We start from the raw sequence: 20,181 nt of genomic DNA, 5'->3' as shown, positions 1-20,181 counted from the left end.
TATATCTTTGGGGGATATTTATTATAGCAAAAAGTAAAAAAAACATTGCTTTGTTTTATTTTTTGTTTTCAAAATTGTCGCTTTTTTTGTTTATAACGCAAAAAAGAAAAAATGAAGAGGCGATTAAATACCTCCAAAAGAAAGCTCTATTTGTGGTGGGGGGGGGCATTTATTTATTTATTTATTTTTGGATGCTACGTCACCCAACTGCATAATGGTCAGTTAAAGCGACGCAGTGCTGAATTGCAAAAAGTTCTCTGGTCAGGAGGGGGGGTAAAATCTTTCGGGGCTGAAGCGGTTAAAGTGGTTGTAAAAAGAAAAAGCACCTGGGTGCAGCAGCCCCCTCCTTATACTTACCTGAGCCAGTAATGTGCAGGAGGTCAGTGGCTCTCCCGGGTCTCTTCTCATTCATTGGCTCTGTATACTGTCAATCTGAGATAATGAGAGGGGGGGGGGCTGAGCTGCACTCTGTGACTGGGCACACCGAGCAATAACTTGGGATGGAGCCCTGCTCAGGTGCCCCCCAGAGCAAGCAGCTGGGAAGGTCTGTAATTATGAACTGGTAATAACGGGAAGAACTACTCATGAAATAGATCTTTCAGATGGTGAGTTGGGCGGGGGGCGGTAAAAACAGGCATCTGATGTAGTTTTGCAGTCTGGATGTTTGGGACTGAGCAGTATAGAGGTATATAGTGTAAGCTTTGTGCTGTCAGTGTGATCTCCCGCCCCGGGATTGGAGAGGTCTGTGCTGCTCACATAACATTGTCTCGCCTCTTCTGGCTGATTTCTGAGGTGCTGCGGCCCGATTCCTCCCATGATCACAATTAGGGTTGTCACCTTTTCTTCACGTCAAACCCAAACACTTGATCGGTGCACACCAATTTTTATTATAGTATAAACTATAGATATATTTTGGTATTAAATAATATTTCTAATCATATGAAGTTAATAACAAGAGTCCCCCTTTACGTCAGAGTCCACGGAGTCCCCCTTTATATCTGAACTCACAGAGTTCCCTTTCACTCTAAGGGGGGACTCTGCAGACTCTGATGTAAGGGAGAATTCTGGGGACTCTAACATAAGGGATGCTCTGGGAACCCTGATTTAAGGGGGGACACTGAGAACACTGATGTATGGAGAGAACCCTGATTTACCTTAGTGTACTCTCTCAGAGGCAGGAGAGAGAAGGGGTAGACTTCAGACACGGAGGGATGGTGAGCTCACTCACCCTTTGGAAGTCAGCACCTCTCATCCAAATGTATCTGAGGCTGCTGGGCTTCAAATTTTCGGCCCCCACTTTCCTTTTTCTGAGGCACAGCACCAGGCATTGGAATGTGGGCAGACAAAGAGGAGTAGGGGGTGGGGGGAAGAGGTGCAGATTGAGCCCTCTCTCCTCTCCTGTCTGTGTGTGTTTTGTTGGGGAAGAGGGAATTGTTAGTGCTGGCTTTGGGCTGTGTGAAAGAGAGTGTTACAGACACTCTCAGCTTAGACAACTGCAGCCAGCAACCCAGCTGGGAGGCCATAGTACAGTTTAAATAATGTGTCTGGGTCTCAGACAGTCTGAAACCCGGACACATGATTCCAAACCCGAACTGTCCGGGTGAATCCTGGACAGGTGGCAACCCTAATCACAATAGTCTCTCTAGGGCTGAAACAACTAATCCATTATGAAATGAATCGATTCCTATTTTCATAATCGATGAATCGGCCGGTAACCTAATGGGTTAAAAAAAACCTAAAATGAGCCCTTTATAATACAAAGATAGCAAATAATCGCTACTATAAATATTCCTGTCACTGTTCTAAAGTAAAAAATGAACCCCTTTCAGTAGTGATTATCAGCTTTTTCTACTATAAAGGGCTCATTTTAGTTTTTTAGTTTTTAACCCCATTATGTTACTAAACGCGTTAGACCCGGTTCACATCTATGCGTTTTTGGTGCTTTTTGCAGAAATGCACTGCAGTTCATTTCCATGGTTTCCTATGGGACACGTTCACATCTGAAAGGGGCGGGGACTTTTAAACGCAAAATAATGCTTTATTGGTTCAATATACTTCAATGGAGAAGCTGCAGAAAAGCGTGTCATGTGTTTTTGCAGCAATTTGTGTGCCCAAAAAAAATGTAAAAATACAAATTGCAGAAAAATCACGTGCGCAAAAATCAAAACGCACAGCAAAAGGCACTGCAGAAACAGATCAAAAGCAAACTGCATAGGTGTGTACCGAGCCTTGTGCTGACCACACCGATCAATTTTCAGATGAGAATATTCAGACTAAAAATCTTTCTACATTCGCTGAATGAAAGAATTTTGTTTGAAATTTTCACTTGTTTTTAAAATGAAGGTAATATCTGAATGAAAACCACATCCACTGTCTGAAAATTCCTTCCACTAAGGCCGCGTACACACGCGCGGACTGTTTGCCCAACCTTGTTCGTCAAACAGTTTGGGCAAACAGTCCGCTCAAAATTTGCATGAGCGGACTTGCCCACACACGAGCGGACTGTTTGACGAACAAGGTTGGGCAAACAGTTCGCTCAACTTTTGAAATGAACGGACTCGCCCACGTAAGGAGGAGGCAAATCCGCCCATTTCGAGCGCGTGTACAGGTAGGCGGGGCCCGCGAAGGAGACGTCGCGGGCTCCGCCGCCTGGAATGGGCTTAAAGGGGAACCCCAACGCCGAAAAAAATCGGCGTGGGGGTTCCCCCCAAGTCCACACCAGACCCTTGTCCGAGCACGCTACCCGGCCGGCCAGGAAAGGGGGGCGAGCGAGCGCGCCCCCCCTCCTGAGCCGTACCAGGCCGCGTGCCCTCAACATGGGGGGGTGCCTTGGGGAAGGGGGGGCCGCGCGGCCCCCCCACCCCAAAGCACCTTGTCCCCATGTTGATGAGGACAAGGGCCTCTTCCCGACAACCCTGGCCGTTGGTTGTCGGGGTCTGCGGGCGGGTGGCTTATCGGAATCCGGGAGCCCCCTTTAAGAAGGGGGCCCCCGGATACCGGCCCCCCACCCTATGTGAATGAGTATGGGGTACAATGTACCCCTACCCATTCACCTGTGAAATAAAGTACAAAAAAAAACACAACACATGGAAAAAGTATTTTATTGCACAGCTCCGGGGGTCTTCCGTCTTCGGGGGTCTTCTCGCCGGACTCCTCCGCTATGTGTGTGTAGCTCTTTTACTAGCGGAGGAGTCCGGCTTTCTTCCTCCCCGCCGCTGGCCTCTTCTCCCGACTTCGGGGGTCTTGTCCCCCTCTTCGGTTCTTCTGCCGGGCCACCTCGCCTGGTCCGGTGGCCCGGTCTTCTGTCGCCGTCTTCCGTTCTTCTGTCGCCGCCTTCGGTTCTTCTGCCGGGCCACCGCGCCTTCTTGTAGCTCTTTTACAGGCGGTGGCCCGGTCTTCTGTCGCCGCTGTCGTCGCCGCCGCCGCCTTCCGTTCTTGTTCTTCTTGTTCTTCTTCTTGTTCTTCTCCTGGAGATGTTGACTCGACGATCTCTCCGGCCGGAATGCCAGAGCCGCGCTGTGCGGTCACTTATATAGTGACAATGGGGCGGTGTCACATGGTATATGTCACATGGGTTGGTCACATGGTGACCCCGCCCCCTTACGATGTCATAGTCCCCATGTGACATCAACCCATGTGACCAACCCATGTGACATATACCATGTGACACCGCCCCATTGTCACTATATAAGTGGCAGCGGAGCGTGTCCCTGGCATTCCGGCCGGAGAGATCGTCGAGTCAACATCTCCAGGAGAAGAAGAAGAAGAACAAGAAGAAGAACAAGAACGGAAGGCGGCGGCGGCGACGGCGACAGAAGACCGGGCCACCGCCTGTAAAAGAGCTACAAGAAGGCGCGGTGGCCCGGCAGAAGAACCGAAGGCGGCGACAGAAGAACGGAAGACGGCGACAGAAGACCGGGCCACCGGACCAGGCGCGGTGGCCCGGCAGAAGAACCGAAGAGGGGGACAAGACCCCCGAAGTCGGGAGAAGAGGCCGGCGGCGGGGAGGAAGAAAGCCGGACTCCTCCGCTAGTAAAAGAGCTACACACAGATAGCGGAGGAGTCCGGCGAGAAGACCCCCGAAGACGGAAGACCCCCGGAGCTGTGCAATAAAATACTTTTTCCATGTGTTGTGTTTTTTTTTGTACTTTATTTCACAGGTGAATGGGTAGGGGTACATTGTACCCCATACTCATTCACATAGGGTGGGGGGCCGGTATCCGGGGGCCCCCTTCTTAAAGGGGGCTCCCGGATTCCGATAAGCCCCCCGCCCGCAGACTCCGACAACCAACGGCCAGGGTTGTCGGGAAGAGGCCCTTGTCCTCATCAACATGGGGACAAGGTGCTTTGGGGTGGGGGGGCCGCGCGGCCCCCCCTTCCCCAAGGCACCCCCCCATGTTGAGGGCACGCTGCCTGGTACGGCTCAGGAGGGGGGGCGCGCTCGCTCGCCCCCCTTTCCTGGCCGGCCGGGTAGCGTGCTCGGACAAGGGTCTGGTGTGGACTTGGGGGGAACCCCCACGCCGATTTTTTTTCGGCGTTGGGGTTCCCCTTTAAGCCCATTCCAGGCGGCGGAGCCCGCGACGTCTCCCTCGCGGGCCCCGCCTACCTGTACACGCGCTCGAAATGGGCGGACTTTCCGAGCGGGAACAGTCCGCTCATTTCGAAAGTACAGCGGACAGGCCCACACACGGGCGGACTGTTCGCTCAAACACAGTTTCAGCGGACAGTTTTTCGGAATTTCCGAAAGACTTTGTCCGTCCAACTGTCCGCTGAAACTGTCCGCTGAAAGCCCACACACGAGCGGACTGTCCGCCCAAACACTGTTCAGCGGACAAGGTTGGGCGAACAGTCCGCCCGTGTGTACGCGGCCTAAGACCTTTTCTGTTATTTCTACATTTTCCCCTCACTGTGGTTGAAAATGAACGTCAATTTGATCCACTTTTTTTTTTTTAAGGTTATTAAGCGATTAATCGGCCAACTAATGGATGGTGAAAATAATGGTTAGTTGCAGCCCTAATTCTCTCCCAGTGTTGCTGGGAGAAACCTTGAAACACAACGTACATCCTCCAAGCTAATGAAGCCAATCCTCTTTTATTCACAGATGTGTCCATCACCAACGTTCGCCATCCCAGCTTCACCATTCATGCAGAAGTTTGCTTATGGAACCCGTGTCAGCGTTTACCTGATGAAAAGGTCAGCTCAGCATTCATCATCTTGTTTTGTCGGAGAATAAAGGTGGGGGGAGGGGGAGAATGTTCCAAAATAGATGACAAAGTAGGACGTGTTACTAGTCAGCAAATCTAGGACAGGTAAGTCCTGCATATTGGTGACTACATATCGGAAGTGAAGGCCGGGTTCACACTTGTGGGAATTGGATGAGGGTTTCCCCGCATCCATTTCACATGACGGGAGAGTGTGACCGGCTGTCATTGGAGCCGCTTCACACATCTCCGGGGCGGCTACAGAGCGCACTGCAGAAGGGTCCGGTGTGTCTTTGGCTGTTTTCAGGTCTGAATTGAGGCAAAATTCTGCCCCCCCCCCATAAAAAACGGAGAACAGGGGCGCTCCACAAACCGTGTGAACCCAGCCTTAAATCGGAGCTCCGCCCAAAAGGGATGTACTGCTTTTACCACCCCCCATTACCTAGTTTCAACAGGTTCCTGCACCCACTTCTGCTTGGGCAGAAGTTCTCACCCCTCCCCCCTGCGATTTTCTGGGAAACGTCACAGGTCCCAGAAGATTGCATGACCTGTGGAGAGGCAGCCGCCTTTTCCAGGCTTTACTGTCTCAGGGCCGCTCTGTGCAGTTAAGTAGTATAACATGTTCTTCTAAAGTCTGTGGTTTTTTGTTTATTGAAAAACATAATTTTAAGGTTCAAAGCAAGTTTCTCGGCCCCCTAGTATTTCTGGCTATGGCCAATGTAAGTAAGGGCTAATCATTTATGTAGAATTTACAGAAGCAGCTGGGACTGGTGTCTAGCTATGGGGAGGAGTGGAGGATCAGCCCTGCTTTAACCACTTAAGGACCGCCTCGCGCCAATATATACGTCGGCAGAATGGCACGGCTGGACACAATCACGTACCGGTACGTGATTCTTTAAGTGCCCAGCCGTGGGTCGGGAGCGCGCGGCTGGCTCCCGACCCGGTCCTGTGATCTGTGGCCGCGGGACCAGCGGACCCGATCGCCGCTGGTGTCCCGCGATCGGGTCACAGAGCTGAAGAAGGAGGAGAGGTCTGTGTAAACAAGCCTCTCCCCGTGCTTCCCTGAGGGGCTGTCACCGATCGTCTCTTGTTCTGGGCGCGTCTCCGATCTCAGTAAAGAAACATCGGCTCTTTACCCATGTGATCAGCTGTGTCCAATCATATGTAAACAAGGAAATGGCAGTTATCTGCTTGACTCTCTCACTGAAAGAGTGGGAGGAGAGAGCCGATCAGCAGCATTTCCTCACAGGGGAGACCTGTACATATCATCGGTGCCGCCCCATCTGTACCCCATTGGTGCCGCCTCATCTGTGCCCCATCGGTGCCACCTCATCTGTGCCCCATCGGTGTCGCCTCATCTGTGCCCCATCGGTGTCGCCTCATCTGTGCCCCATCTGTACCCCATCGGTGCCGCCTCATCTGTACCCCATCGGTGCCGCCTCATCTGTGCCCCATCTGTACCCCATCGGTGCTGCCTCATCTGTACCCCATCGGTGCCGCCTCATCTGTGCCCCATCTGTACCCCATCGGTGCCGCCTCATCTGTACCCCATCGGTGCAGGAGAAAAATGACTTATTTACAACATTTTCTAACAGAAACAGACTTTTTTTTGTTTGTTTGTTTTACAATATTTGGTCTTGAGTATTGAGGTGGTTAATGGCCCCTTTTCATATCCACCAAATCCTCTACAATTCTGCGGCAGTGCTTAGTATTATTCTTAAAATCAATCCCTGTGTCCCCATGGAGCTCCTTGGATTTCAGGCCCCTAAATGTGTCACATCTTCTTCTGTCTAATGGACAACGAAGCTCTTGATTGGAATGTCAAATGCTAGTTTGTACTGGTCCGAGGAGCTGGCATTTTACAGCTGTGTGATGGGAGGAAGATGATTTTCTTTTTCTTTAAACTCCCATCAAGTAGGGCTATGTGGTAGACTTTAAATTCTGATTCTGATTGTGCCGTCTGTAATCAATAACTGTTCATCTCCATTCTCTGTCCAGAGGAATCCTTCATGGATGACTTTGATGAGGGCGCTTATTACGAAGCTTTGGGCACGAGACCGGCACTTAACATGGACAAGCTGGATGAGTCCTACCAGAAGGTGATTGAATTGTTCTTCGTGTGCACCAGCGAGAACCCCAAGGAACGGCCTTCTGCACCTCCAATTGTGGAGGCCTTGGAAGCGCAGGGGGTCAAGTAGTCATTTAGAATTCTGTTTAAAGGTTTCTGTTGGAATGGTTTTAATGTTTTTAACTATGAGAAGGCAGCTTTGTGTTGCTGTAATGTTTTCTAGAATGGTAGATTAGAGCAATGGTGAGCTCTGCTCTTCATCAGAGGTACTAATGCTGCCATATGAGGCTAGAAGTAAACTCAGCAGTTATGTCCCACGTAGCAGGTCCCTGACATCATGTATGTCATTCCAATGTGAAAGTATTGCTGGCCTTGCTGTATATAGCACTGAGGCACACAAACCTACCTCTAGCCAATGATGGTGCCACCTTTTGGAGTCTTCCTGAAGACACTTCTGCTGCCCCCATCCATCATGGTCACATCCTATAAGGCACATGCCCAGCCCAGCTTTTATTTTAGAATAACTGTGGCAACCAGGTATTACAAGGGTGTTTGGGTGCTGGAGGTAGGGTTTGATTTGTACAAAACCTAAACGTGATACAAGGTGCACTTTCATATGGGGGGAAAGTGTAAATGGAGAGTTTACTTCCCACTTTACCTCCAGCAACCCCTTTGCAGTTCTCTACACATAACTGCAGCAAACAGCCCTCAAGTACCTATTGACTTATGTAAGCTGCCCTAAGGTCCTACCAGGCTGCTGTATGCCAGATACTTCTAGTTCTGAGCCATGGTTGGGATTTCTTTGTAAATCTGAGACATTGATTGGCTGCTCAGACCAAGGAAGATACTTTTTGGGCCTTTGCATAGCATAGAACCTGTTCCTCCTGCCCTACTAGAAGTATTAAAGAAAAAAGCTGGAGGGAGTTTGCTTGTAGGCACGGCCTGCTGTCCTCTCCAAGATGGCTGCCTGGAGCTCATAGCAGAAGATGATTAGTCTTTAGTAGGTTCCTGCTGGTGTTTTGTCAGATTAGGCGAACCGTCAAAGTGTAACGCAAGTGACGTTTCGTCGCCGCCATCTTGCTACACCCCGCACTTGTCCCTAGTGAGGATACGGTGAGAAGGGGGAAAGCAGACATCTTGTTACACCCCGTACTCCTCCACGGTAAGGATACAGTGAGAAGGGGTAAGGGGACATCTTGTTACACCCCGTACACCTCCACAGTAAGGATACAGTGAGAAGGGGTAAGCGGACATCTTGTTACACCCCGTACACCTCCACAGTAAGGATACAGTGAGAAGGGGGTAAGGGGACATCTTGTTACACCCCGTACTCCTCCACGGTCAGGATACAGTGAGAACGGGTAAGGGGACATCTTGTTACACCCCGTACACCTCCACAGTAAGGATACAGTGAGAAGGGGGTAAGGGGACATCTTGTTACACCCTGTACACCTCCACGGTAAGGATACTGTGAGAAGGGGGTAAGGGGACATCTTGTTACACCCCGTACTCCTCCACAGTAAGGATAAAGTGAGAGGGGGGTAAGGGGACATCTTGTTACACCCCGTACACCTCCACAGTAAGGATACTGTGAGAAGGGGGTAAGCGGACATCTTGTTACACCCTGTACACCTCCACAGTAAGGATACAGTGAGAAGGGGGTAAGGGGACATCTTGTTACACCCCGTACACCTCCACAGTAAGGATACAGTGAGAAGGGGGTAAGGGGACATCTTGTTACACCCTGTACACCTCCACGGTAAGGATACTGTGAGAAGGGGGTAAGGGGACATCTTGTTACACCCCGTACTCCTCCACAGTAAGGATACAGTGAGAAGGGGGTAAGGGGACATCTTGTTACACCCCGTACACCTCCACAGTAAGGATACAGTGAGAAGGGGTAAGCGGACATCTTGTTACACCCCGTACACCTCCACAGTAAGGATACAGTGAGAAGGGGGTAAGGGGACATCTTGTTACACCCCGTACACCTCCACAGTAAGGATACAGTGAGAAGGGGGTAAGCGGACATCTTGTTACACCCCGTACACCTCCACAGTAAGGATACAGTGAGAAGCTGTAAGCGGACATCTTGCTACACCCCGTACACCTCCACGGTAGGATACAGTGAGAAGGGGTAAGGGGACATCTTGTTACACCCCGTTCACCTCCACAGTAAGGATACAGTGAGAAGGGGGTAAGGGGACATCTTGTTACACCCTGTACACCTCCACAGTAAGGATACTGTGAGAAGGGGGTAAGGGGACATCTTGTTACACCCTGTACACCTCCACGGTAAGGATACAGTGAGAAGGGGGTAAGGGGACATCTTGTTACACCCCGTACACCTCCACGGTAAGGATACAGTGAGAAGGGGGTAAGGGGACATCTTGTTACACCCTGTACACCTCCACAGTAAGGATACTGTGAGAAGGGGGTAAGCGGACATCTTGTTACACCCTGTACACCTCCACAGTAAGGATACAGTGAGAAGGGGGTAAGGGGACATCTTACTACACCCCGTACACCTCCACAGTAAGGATACAGTGAGAAGGGGGTAAGGGGACATCTTGTTACACCCTGTACACCTCCACAGTAAGGATACAGTGAGAAGGGGGTAAGCGGACATCTTGTTACACCCCGTACTCCTCCACAGTAAGGATACAGTGAGAAGGGGGTAAGGGGACATCTTGTTACACCCCGTACACCTCCACAGTAAGGATACAGTGAGAAGGGGTAAGCGGACATCTTGTTACACCCCGTACACCTCCACAGTAAGGATACAGTGAGAAGGGGGTAAGGGGACATCTTGTTACACCCCGTACACCTCCACAGTAAGGATACAGTGAGAAGGGGGTAAGCGGACATCTTGTTACACCCCGTACACCTCCACAGTAAGGATACAGTGAGAAGCTGTAAGCGGACATCTTGCTACACCCCGTACACCTCCACGGTAGGATACAGTGAGAAGGGGGTAAGGGGACATCTTGTTACACCCTGTACACCTCCACGGTAAGGATACAGTGAGAAGGGGGTAAGGGGACATCTTGTTACACCCCGTACACCTCCACGGTAAGGATACAGTGAGAAGGGGGTAAGGGGACATCTTGTTACACCCCGTACACCTCCACGGTAAGGATACAGTGAGAAGGGGGTAAGGGGACATCTTGTTACACCCTGTACACCTCCACGGTAAGGATACTGTGAGAAAGGGTAAGCGGACATCTTGTTACACCCTGTACACCTCCACAGTAAGGATACAGTGAGAAGGGGGTAAGCGGACATCTTGTTACACTCCGTACACCTCCACAGTAAGGATACTGTGAGAAGGGGGTAAGGGGACATCTTGTTACACCCCGTACACCTCCACGGTAAGGATACAGTGAGAAGGGGGTAAGCGGACATCTTGTTACACCCCGTACACCTCCACAGTAAGGATACAGTGAGAAGGGGTAAGCGGACATCTTGTTACACCCCGTACACCTCCACAGTAAGGATACAGTGAGAAGGGGGTAAGGGGACATCTTATTACACCCCGTACACCTCCACAGTAAGGATACAGTGAGAAGGGGGAAAGCAGACATCTTGTTACACCCCGTACACCTCCACGGTAAGGATACAGTGAGAAGGGGGTAAGGGGACATCTTGTTACACCCCGTACACCTCCACAGTAAGGATACAGTGAGAAGGGGTAAGCGGACATCTTGTTACACCCCGTACACCTCCACAGTAAGGATACAGTGAGAAGGGGGTAAGCGGACGTCTTGTTACACCCCGTACACCTCCACAGTAAGGATACAGTGAGAAGCTGTAAGCGGACATCTTGCTACACCCCGTACACCTCCACGGTAGGATACAGTGAGAAGGGGTAAGGGGACATCTTGTTACACCCCGTTCACCTCCACAGTAAGGATACAGTGAGAAGGGGGTAAGGGGACATCTTGTTACACCCTGTACACCTCCACGGTAAGGATACAGTGAGAAGGGGGTAAGGGGACATCTTGTTACACCCCGTACACCTCCACGGTAAGGATACAGTGAGAAGGGGGTAAGGGGACATCTTGTTACACCCCGTACACCTCCACGGTAAGGATACAGTGAGAAGGGGGTAAGGGGACATCTTGTTACACCCTGTACACCTCCACGGTAAGGATACTGTGAGAAAGGGTAAGCGGACATCTTGTTACACCCTGTACACCTCCACAGTAAGGATACAGTGAGAAGGGGGTAAGCGGACATCTTGTTACACTCCGTACACCTCCACAGTAAGGATACTGTGAGAAGGGGGTAAGGGGACATCTTGTTACACCCCGTACACCTCCACAGTAAGGATACAGTGAGAAGGGGGTAAGCGGACATCTTGTTACACCCCGTACACCTCCACGGTAAGGATACAGTGAGAAGGGGGTAAGCGGACATCTTGTTACACCCCGTACACCTCCACAGTAAGGATACAGTGAGAAGGGGTAAGCGGACATCTTGTTACACCCCGTACACCTCCACAGTAAGGATACAGTGAGAAGGGGTAAGCGGACATCTTGTTACACCCCGTACACCTCCACAGTAAGGATACTGTGAGAAGGGGGTAATGGGACATCTTGTTACACCCCGTACACCTCCACAGTAAGGATACAGTGAGAAGGGGGTAAGGGGACATCTTGTTACACCCCGTACACCTCCACAGTAAGGATACAGTGAGAAGGGGTAAGCGGACATCTTGTTACACCCCGTACACCTCCACAGTAAGGATACTGTGAGAAGGGGGTAATGGGACATCTTGTTATACCCTGTACACCTCCACAGTAAGGATACAGTGAGAAGGGGGTAAGGGGACATCTTGTTACACCCTGTACACCTCCACAGTAAGGATACAGTGAGAAGGGGGTAAGGGGACATCTTGTTACACCCCGTACACCTCCACAGTAAGGATACAGTGAGAAGGGGTAAGGGGACATCTTGTTACACCCCGTACACCTCCACAGTAGGGATACAGTGAGAAGGGGGTAAGGGGACATCTTGTTACACCCTGTACACCTCCACAGTGAGGATACTGTGAGAAGGGGGTTAGCGGACATCTTGTTACACCCTGTACACCTCCACAGTAAGGATACAGTGAGAAGCTGTAAGCGGACATCTTGCTACACCCCGTACACCTCCACGGTAGGATACAGTGAGAAGGGGTAAGGGGACATCTTGTTACACCCCGTTCACCTCCACAGTAAGGATACAGTGAGAAGGGGGTAAGGGGACATCTTGTTACACCCTGTACACCTCCACGGTAAGGATACAGTGAGAAGGGGGTAAGGGGACATCTTGTTATACCCCGTACACCTCCACGGTAAGGATACAGTGAGAAGGGGGTAAGGGGACATCTTGTTACACCCCGTACACCTCCACGGTAAGGATACAGTGAGAAGGGGGTAAGGGGACATCTTGTTACACCCTGTACACCTCCACGGTAAGGATACTGTGAGAAAGGGTAAGCGGACATCTTGTTACACCCTGTACACCTCCACAGTAAGGATACAGTGAGAAGGGGGTAAGCGGACATCTTGTTACACCCCGTACACCTCCACGGTAAGGATACAGTGAGAAGGGGGTAAGCGGACATCTTGTTACACCCCGTACACCTCCACGGTAAGGATACTGTGAGAAAGGGTAAGCGGACATCTTGTTACACCCCGTACACCTCCACAGTAAGGATACAGTGAGAAGGGGTAAGGGGACATCTTGTTACACCCCGTACACCTCCACAGTAGGGATACAGTGAGAAGGGGGTAAGGGGACATCTTGTTACACCCTGTACACCTCCACAGTGAGGATACTGTGAGAAGGGGGTTAGCGGACATCTTGTTACACCCTGTACACCTCCACAGTAAGGATACAGTGAGAAGGGGGTAAGGGGACATCTTGTTACACCCCGTACACCTCCACAGTAAGGATACAGTGAGAAGGGGGTAAGGGGACATCTTGTTACACCCTGTACACCTCCACAGTAGGGATACAGTGGGAAGGGGGTAAGGGGACATCTTGTTACACCCCGTACACCTCCACAGTGAGGATACTGTGAGAAGGGGGTAAGCGGACATCTTGTTACACCCCGTACACCTCCACGGTAAGGATACAGTGAGAAGGGGTAAGCGGACACCTTGTTACACCCCGTACACCTCCACAGTAAGGATACAGTGAGAAGGGGGTAAGCGGACATCTTGTTACACCCCGTACACCTCCACGGTAAGGATACAGTGAGAAGGGGTAAGCGGACATCTTGTTACACCCTGTACACCTCCACGGTAAGGATACAGTGAGAAGGGGGTAAGCGGACATCTTGTTACACCCCGTACACCTCCACAGTAAGGATACAGTGAGAAGGGGTAAGCGGACATCTTGTTACACCCCGTACACCTCCACAGTAAGGATACTGTGAGAAGGGGGTAATGGGACATCTTGTTACACCCCGTACACCTCCACAGTGAGGATGCTGTGAGAAGGGGGTAAGCGGACATCTTGTTACACCCTGTACACCTCCACAGTAAGGATACAGTGAGAAGGGGTAAGCGGACATCTTGTTACACCCCGTACACCTCCACGGTAAGGATACAGTGAGAAGGGGTAAGCGGACATCTTGTTACACCCTGTACACCTCCACGGTAAGGATACAGTGAGAAGGGGGTAAGGGGACATCTTGTTACACCCTGTACACCTCCACAGTAAGGATACAGTGAGAAGGGGTAAGCGGACATCTTGTTACACCCTGTACACCTCCACGGTAAGGATACAGTGAGAAGGGGTAAGCGGACATCTTGTTACACCCTGTACACCTCCACGGTAAGGATACAGTGAGAAGGGGGTAAGGGGACATCTTATTACACCCCGTACACCTCCACAGTAAGGATACAGTGAGAAGGGGGAAAGCAGACATCTTGTTACACCCCGTACACCTCCACGGTAAGGATACAGTGAGAAGGGGGTAAGGGGACATCTTGTTACACCCCGTACACCTCCACAGTAAGGATACAGTGAGAAGGGGTAAGCGGACATCTTGTTACACCCCGTACACCTCCACAGTAAGGATACAGTGAGAAGGGGTAAGCGGACATCTTGTTACACCCCGTACACCTCCACAGTAAGGATACAGTGAGAAGGGGGTAAGGGGACATCTTGTTACACCCCGTACACCTCCACAGTAAGGATACAGTGAGAAGGGGTAAGCGGACATCTTGTTACACCCCGTACACCTCCACAGTAAGGATACAGTGAGAAGGGGTAAGCGGACATCTTGTTACACTCCGTACACCTCCACAGTAAGGATACAGTGAGAAGGGGTAAGCGGACATCTTGTTACACCCCGTACACCTCCACAGTAAGGATACAGTGAGAAGGGGTAAGCGGACATCTTGTTACACCCCGTACACCTCCACAGTAAGGATACAGTGAGAAGGGGGTAAGGGGACATCTTGTTACACCCCGTACACCTCCACAGTAAGGATACAGTGAGAAGGGGTAAGCGGACATCTTGTTACACCCCGTACACCTCCACGGTAAGGATACAGTGAGAAGGGGTAAGCGGACATCTTGTGTTAGGGGGTTAGCTCGGTAGCGGGTGTGTGTGACCCCCTGGATGGGTTCACAACACAAAGTCAGACACAGCAGACAGCGGTGTAGGTGCAAAAAAACAAAAGATCCGGTTTATTTAGGCTACATGCAGTGATACATATAACAGCCAAACAAAATAAAACAAGAAAATAAATCCTGGTCAGTTTGACCTCTAACTACACACGTAGACTCCCTGTCTAACAACTGGGTGCAGCCTTGTGCTGCCCCAGTCCCTGTCTCTATTGTAGGGGTTTGCCACACAGGCGTTAACTCACCGCACAGAACAGATCTCAGACTCCCCAGTCTATACACACAAAACTGGTTCCAGGATGGAGCATCTCCCTAAGCATGCTGGGGTTTTTTGTAGAGGCCTTAATGAGCCCACTTACTACAGCTGTGCTCATTAACTCTTCCCCTCTAATTGTAAAAGTCTGCATAAAGCTTGAATCTAGGACACACATATTTCCCATCCTGAATACAACCAGGTGATTTTACCTGCGTGCTGCCACATACCCCCCCCCTCTTGTTTCAACCTTGGGGTTGTAACACAAGCAGCCAGACACGCATGTATCCGAGACAAAGCATCCACATTCCCCATTTTAACACCAGGGCGATGCTTAACTGTAAAGTTAAATTCCTGTAGGACCAGGAACCACCTATTTACCCTTCTATTGGTCTCCTTGTTCTGAGCCATCCACTTTAAAGGAGCGTGATCAGTCACCAGGTCAAAGTGCCTACCTAGCAGATAGTACCGAAGGGAATCTAGAGCCCACTTCACTGCTAAACATTCCTTCTCAATCGTGGAGTAATTTACCTCATGGGACTTCAACTTCCTGCTGAGGTAAATGACTGGGTGCTCTTCCCCGTTCCAGACCTGGGATAACACTGCTCCTAACCCAACGTCTGATGCATCAGTTTGTACCACAAAGTCCTTAGAGAAGTCTGGTGAGTACAACACTGGCTGGCTACATAAGGCTGTTTTTAAGGACTGAAATGCTTCTTCAGCCTCTGGGGACCATTTAACCATGACCGACTCTTTCCCTTTTGTCAGGTTGGTGAGGGGCACAGCCTGAGAAGTAAAATGGGGAATGAATCGTCGATAATAGCCAGCGATTCCCAGAAAGGCTCGTACCTGTTTCTTGCTGTTGGGACGTGGCCAACTCTGTATGGCCTCGACTTTATTGACTTGGGGTTTTATCACCCCCCTCCCAATAGTGTACCCAAGATATTTGGCCTCCTCCTGTCCAATGGTACACTTCTTTGGATTGGCCGTAAACCCAGCTTCCCGGATAGAGTCTAGGACTGCTTGTACTTTTGGCAAATGTGAGACCCAGTCTGTGCTATGGATAATCACATCATCCAGGTAAGCTGCAGCATATTTCTGATGGGGCCTCAGAATCTTATCCATTTTCCGCTGGAATGTTGCCGGTGCATTCTGTAACCCAAACGGCATTCTCTTATATTGGAATGCCCCATCTGGGGTTACAAACGCAGTTTTCTCCTTGGCCGACTCGGCCAGGGGAATTTGCCAATACCCTTTGGTGAGATCAAGAGTTGTCATATATCGGGCTGTTCCCAGCCGGTCAATCAACTCATCTATACGTGGCATGGGGTAGGTGTCAAATTTTGTAACTTTATTCAATTGTCGAAACAAAACCGCCAGCTCCCATCAGGTTTGGGCACTAGTACGATAGGACTGGACCAGTCACTCTGGGACTCCTCTATCACACCCAATTCCAGCATCCTTTGAACCTCCCCATGTATTGCCTCCCGTCGGGCCTCTGGTATTCTATAAGGTTTTAGTTTTACCCTTTCTCCTGGCGGGGTGATAATGTCATGCTCTACGCCAGATGTTTGTCCTGGCAGCTAAGAGAAAATCTCTTTGTTACAAAGTACAAACTCTTTAACCTCCTGTTGTTGGGGTTTCGATAAGGTGACTGCTATTCCATCCTCAGGAACTAAGCAATCAGGCTGGGCTTGTGACCAAGTCTCTGCGACTAGGGATTCCCTATCCCTCCAGGCTTTCAGCAGATTGACGTGATAGATCTGCTCTGGCTTTCGCCTTCCTGGCTGTCTAACCCTGTAGTTCACCTCACTAATTTTTTCAATTACTTCATATGGACCTTGCCATTTGGCCAGAAATTTGCTTTCAACCGTAGGGACTAGCACCAAGACCCTATCCCCCGGGGAAAAAGTACGGGTCTTGGCCCCACGGTTGTACACTCTCTGCTGTGCTAACTGCGCTTGGGTCAAATGTTCCTTTACAATTGGCATTACCTGTGCGATTCTATCCTGCATCAGGGCGACATGCTCAATCACACTCCTGTGAGGAGAACTCTCATTTTCCCAAGTTTCCTTGGCGATATCCAGCAGCCCTCTTGGGTGTCTCCCATAGAGCAACTCGAAGGGTGAGAAACCCGTAGAGGATTGGGGTACCTCCCTAATGGCAAACATCAGATAGGGTATTAGACAGTCCCAATTCTTTCCATCTCTATCCACCACCTTCTTTAACCACTTGCTTACTGGGCACTTAAACCCCCCTCAGTCCCAGACCAATTTTCAGCTTTCAGCGCTGATGCACTTTGAATGACAATTGCGCGGTCATACAACACTGTACCCAAATGAAATTTCTATCATTTTTTTCCCACAAATAGAGCTTTCTTTTGGTGGTATTTAGTTACAGCTCGGAGTTTTATTTTTTGCTAAACAAACAAAAAAAGATGCAAAAAAAAAAAAAAAAAAAATCATGTTTTAATAGTTTGTTATAAAATTTTGCAAACGGGTCATTTTTCTCCTTCATTGAAGTGCGCTGATGAGGCGGCACTGATAGGCTGCATTGGTGGGCACTGATGGGCTGCATTGGTGGGCACTGATAGGCTGCATTGGTGAGCACTGATAGGCTGCACTTGTGGGCACTGATAGGCATAGTTAAGGCGGCACTAATAGGCACAGATAAGGCGGCACCGATGGGCACAGATAAGGCGGCACTGATGGGCAAAGATGGGCACAGATAAGATGACACGGATGGGTGGCACGGATAAGTGGCACGGATGGGCACTGATAGGTACCACAGATAGATGGGACTGATGGGCACTGATAGGTGGCACTGATAGGTGGCTCTGATAGGTGGCACTGCTGGGCACTGATGGGCGGCACTGCTGGGCACTGATGGGCGGCACTGCTGGGCACTGATGGGCGGCACTGGGGTGCAGCACCTTTGAGGCAGATTGGGTGGCACTGTGGGTGGCACTGTGGGTGGCACTGTGGGTGGCACTGTGGGGTGGCACTGTGGGGTGGCACTGTGGGTGGCACTGTGGGGTGGCACTGTGGGCATTATGGGCACAGACGGGGGGCACTTACTTTTACTTTGTTATATTTCAGGATGGCACTGCGGGAGGCAGGTGGGCACTGGCAGGTGGCATGTGGTGCCTTTCATTGCTGGCCGTGATCGGGACTGATGTCCCGATCACGGCCGCCGGTGATCGGCTTTTTTTTTTTCTCCTCGCGCTGTCAGCGCGAGGAGGAATAATAGCCAATTACCGGCTCCGTTCTATCACATGATCAGCTGTCATTGGCTGACAGCTGATCACGTGATAAGGGGTCGGGATCGACCCCTTACACGGATCGGTGATCAGGCGAGTCTCACGGACTCGCCGATCACAGAGCGCGCCGCGCGCGCCCCTCAGGGGGCGCGCAGGCCGCTCGTAACCAGGACGACGTCAATAGACGTAGTCCTGGAAATCTAGGTCCGCGCTAATGCCGTCATTCGGCAATAGCGCGGTACCCAAGTGGTTAACATTTGTTTTAGGGTTTTGTTGAATCTTTCAACCAACCCATCTGTTTGGGGGTGATACACAGATGTACGCAATTGTGTCACTTTGTACAACTTGCATAGTTCTTTCATTACCCGGGACATAAAGGGTGTACCTTGGTCCGTAAGCAGTTCCTTACAAATACCCACGCGGCTAAAAACAAGAGATAGCTCTTTGGCTATGGTTTTGGCCGAGGTATTTCGGAGAGGAATTGCTTCCGGATAACGGGTGGCATAGTCCAATATAACCAAAATGTACTGATGCCCCCTAGCGGACTTCATTATCGGACCTACCAAATCCATTGCTATCCTCTCAAAGGGGACCTCAGTGATAGGAAGAGGTACCAGCGGGTTACGGAAATGTGGCATAGGTGCCGACTTCTGACACACAGGGCAGGAGGAACAATAATTTTCTATTTCCTTCATGACCCCAGGCCAATAGAATCTCTGCAGTACCCTCTCTCTGGTTTTCTCATTCCCCAGATGACCTCCCAGAATGTGCCCATGGGCCAATTCTAACACCAACTTCCTGTAAGGTTTGGGCACTACAAGTTGCTCAATGGTTTCTTCTGCCCTTTGAGCCACTCGATACAGCAGGTCCCTTTCCATAGTGAAGTAAGGATAAGGGCAAGTCTTATCTGGGTTCACTAACTCGCCATCTATTTTCACCACATTTTCCCGTGCCTTTATTAGGGTGGGGTCTTTTAACTGTTCTGTGGCAAAATTTTCCCTGTGAACCTCAAGATCCGAAAACTCCACAGACGGCATGTTTTCATCTGAGGATGTTGATTCCTCCCCAGTTTCTCGAGTTTCCCCCGCCAATACCGACAAGGGAAATTCAGGAGAGTCCTCACCACCCCCAGAGGAATTCTGGTCATCTTCCTGGTCTATAGGGGCACCAGTGGGGGGCTCAGGACAATCCCAGAGTTCCCAGAATTTTGGAAAATCCCTTCCCACAATAGCATCATGTGTTAAGTGAGACACTAACCCCACCTGATGAGAGAGGTTACCTTTGGGGGTCTCAAAAAACACTGAAGTTACAGGATACTCTCGGGGGTCCCCATGCACACAAATAACAGCCACCTTGTTCTTCCCAGAGACCTCTGTAGTAACTAATTCAGCTTTTATCAATGTTACCAGGCTACCTGAATGCAGCAACACATCAACATGTCTACCATTAATACACATTTTACATAAATGTTTCTCAGGTCCCCGAATGGCAGTGCATGCAACTGTCGCAAACAGCGACTGACGTCTCTCCCTTATCAAGTCACATTGCATAGGCTCATCCACAACGGGGCAATTGGCTGCAATATGTCCCTCTTGCCGGCAGCGGTAGCAAATAATCTTTTTCGCTGTCTCTTGCAGCATGGGCTTCCTGGGCTGCTCCCGCCAGACCTTAGGTAGAACTCCCACCCTCTCACGCTCTCCACCCTCACCCCTTGGAGTCATCTTACCCGCCACTGGGGATGATCTGGTCTTAGGATGGAAAGTCCGTGAGTCCC

General features: G+C 50.4%; 1 protein-coding gene across 6 annotated transcripts in view; it reads left to right on the top strand.

Moving 5' to 3' along the window:
* Positions 1–20,181, top strand: part of LOC143942473 (uncharacterized) — a 76,374-nt gene that overhangs the window by 26,259 nt on the left and 29,934 nt on the right. For 3 of the 6 annotated variants that reach the window (XR_013264787.1, XR_013264783.1, XR_013264796.1), the window contains exon 3: positions 5,102–5,193. Coding sequence is in view for 1 of the 6 variants with exons in the window: in XM_077463784.1 (XP_077319910.1) it covers positions 5,102–5,193; positions 7,200–7,304 (197 nt within the window). In the remaining 5 variants the exon portion in view is untranslated. Of the gene's footprint in view, positions 1–4,954; positions 5,001–5,101; positions 5,194–7,199; positions 7,528–20,181 lie in introns of those variants that run through there. The other 3 variants (XR_013264789.1, XR_013264788.1, XM_077463784.1) reach the window with 3 other exon arrangements.

The sequence above is a fragment of the Lithobates pipiens genome, unplaced genomic scaffold, assembly GCF_037356315.1.
Source record: "Lithobates pipiens isolate NorthernLeopardFrog02 unplaced genomic scaffold, aLitPip1_a1.2 Scaffold_30, whole genome shotgun sequence".
Lineage (NCBI taxonomy): Eukaryota > Metazoa > Chordata > Amphibia > Anura > Ranidae > Lithobates > Lithobates pipiens.
The sequence above is the reverse complement of the archived record's forward strand: the minus strand, read 5'-3'. Positions and strand labels throughout refer to the sequence as shown.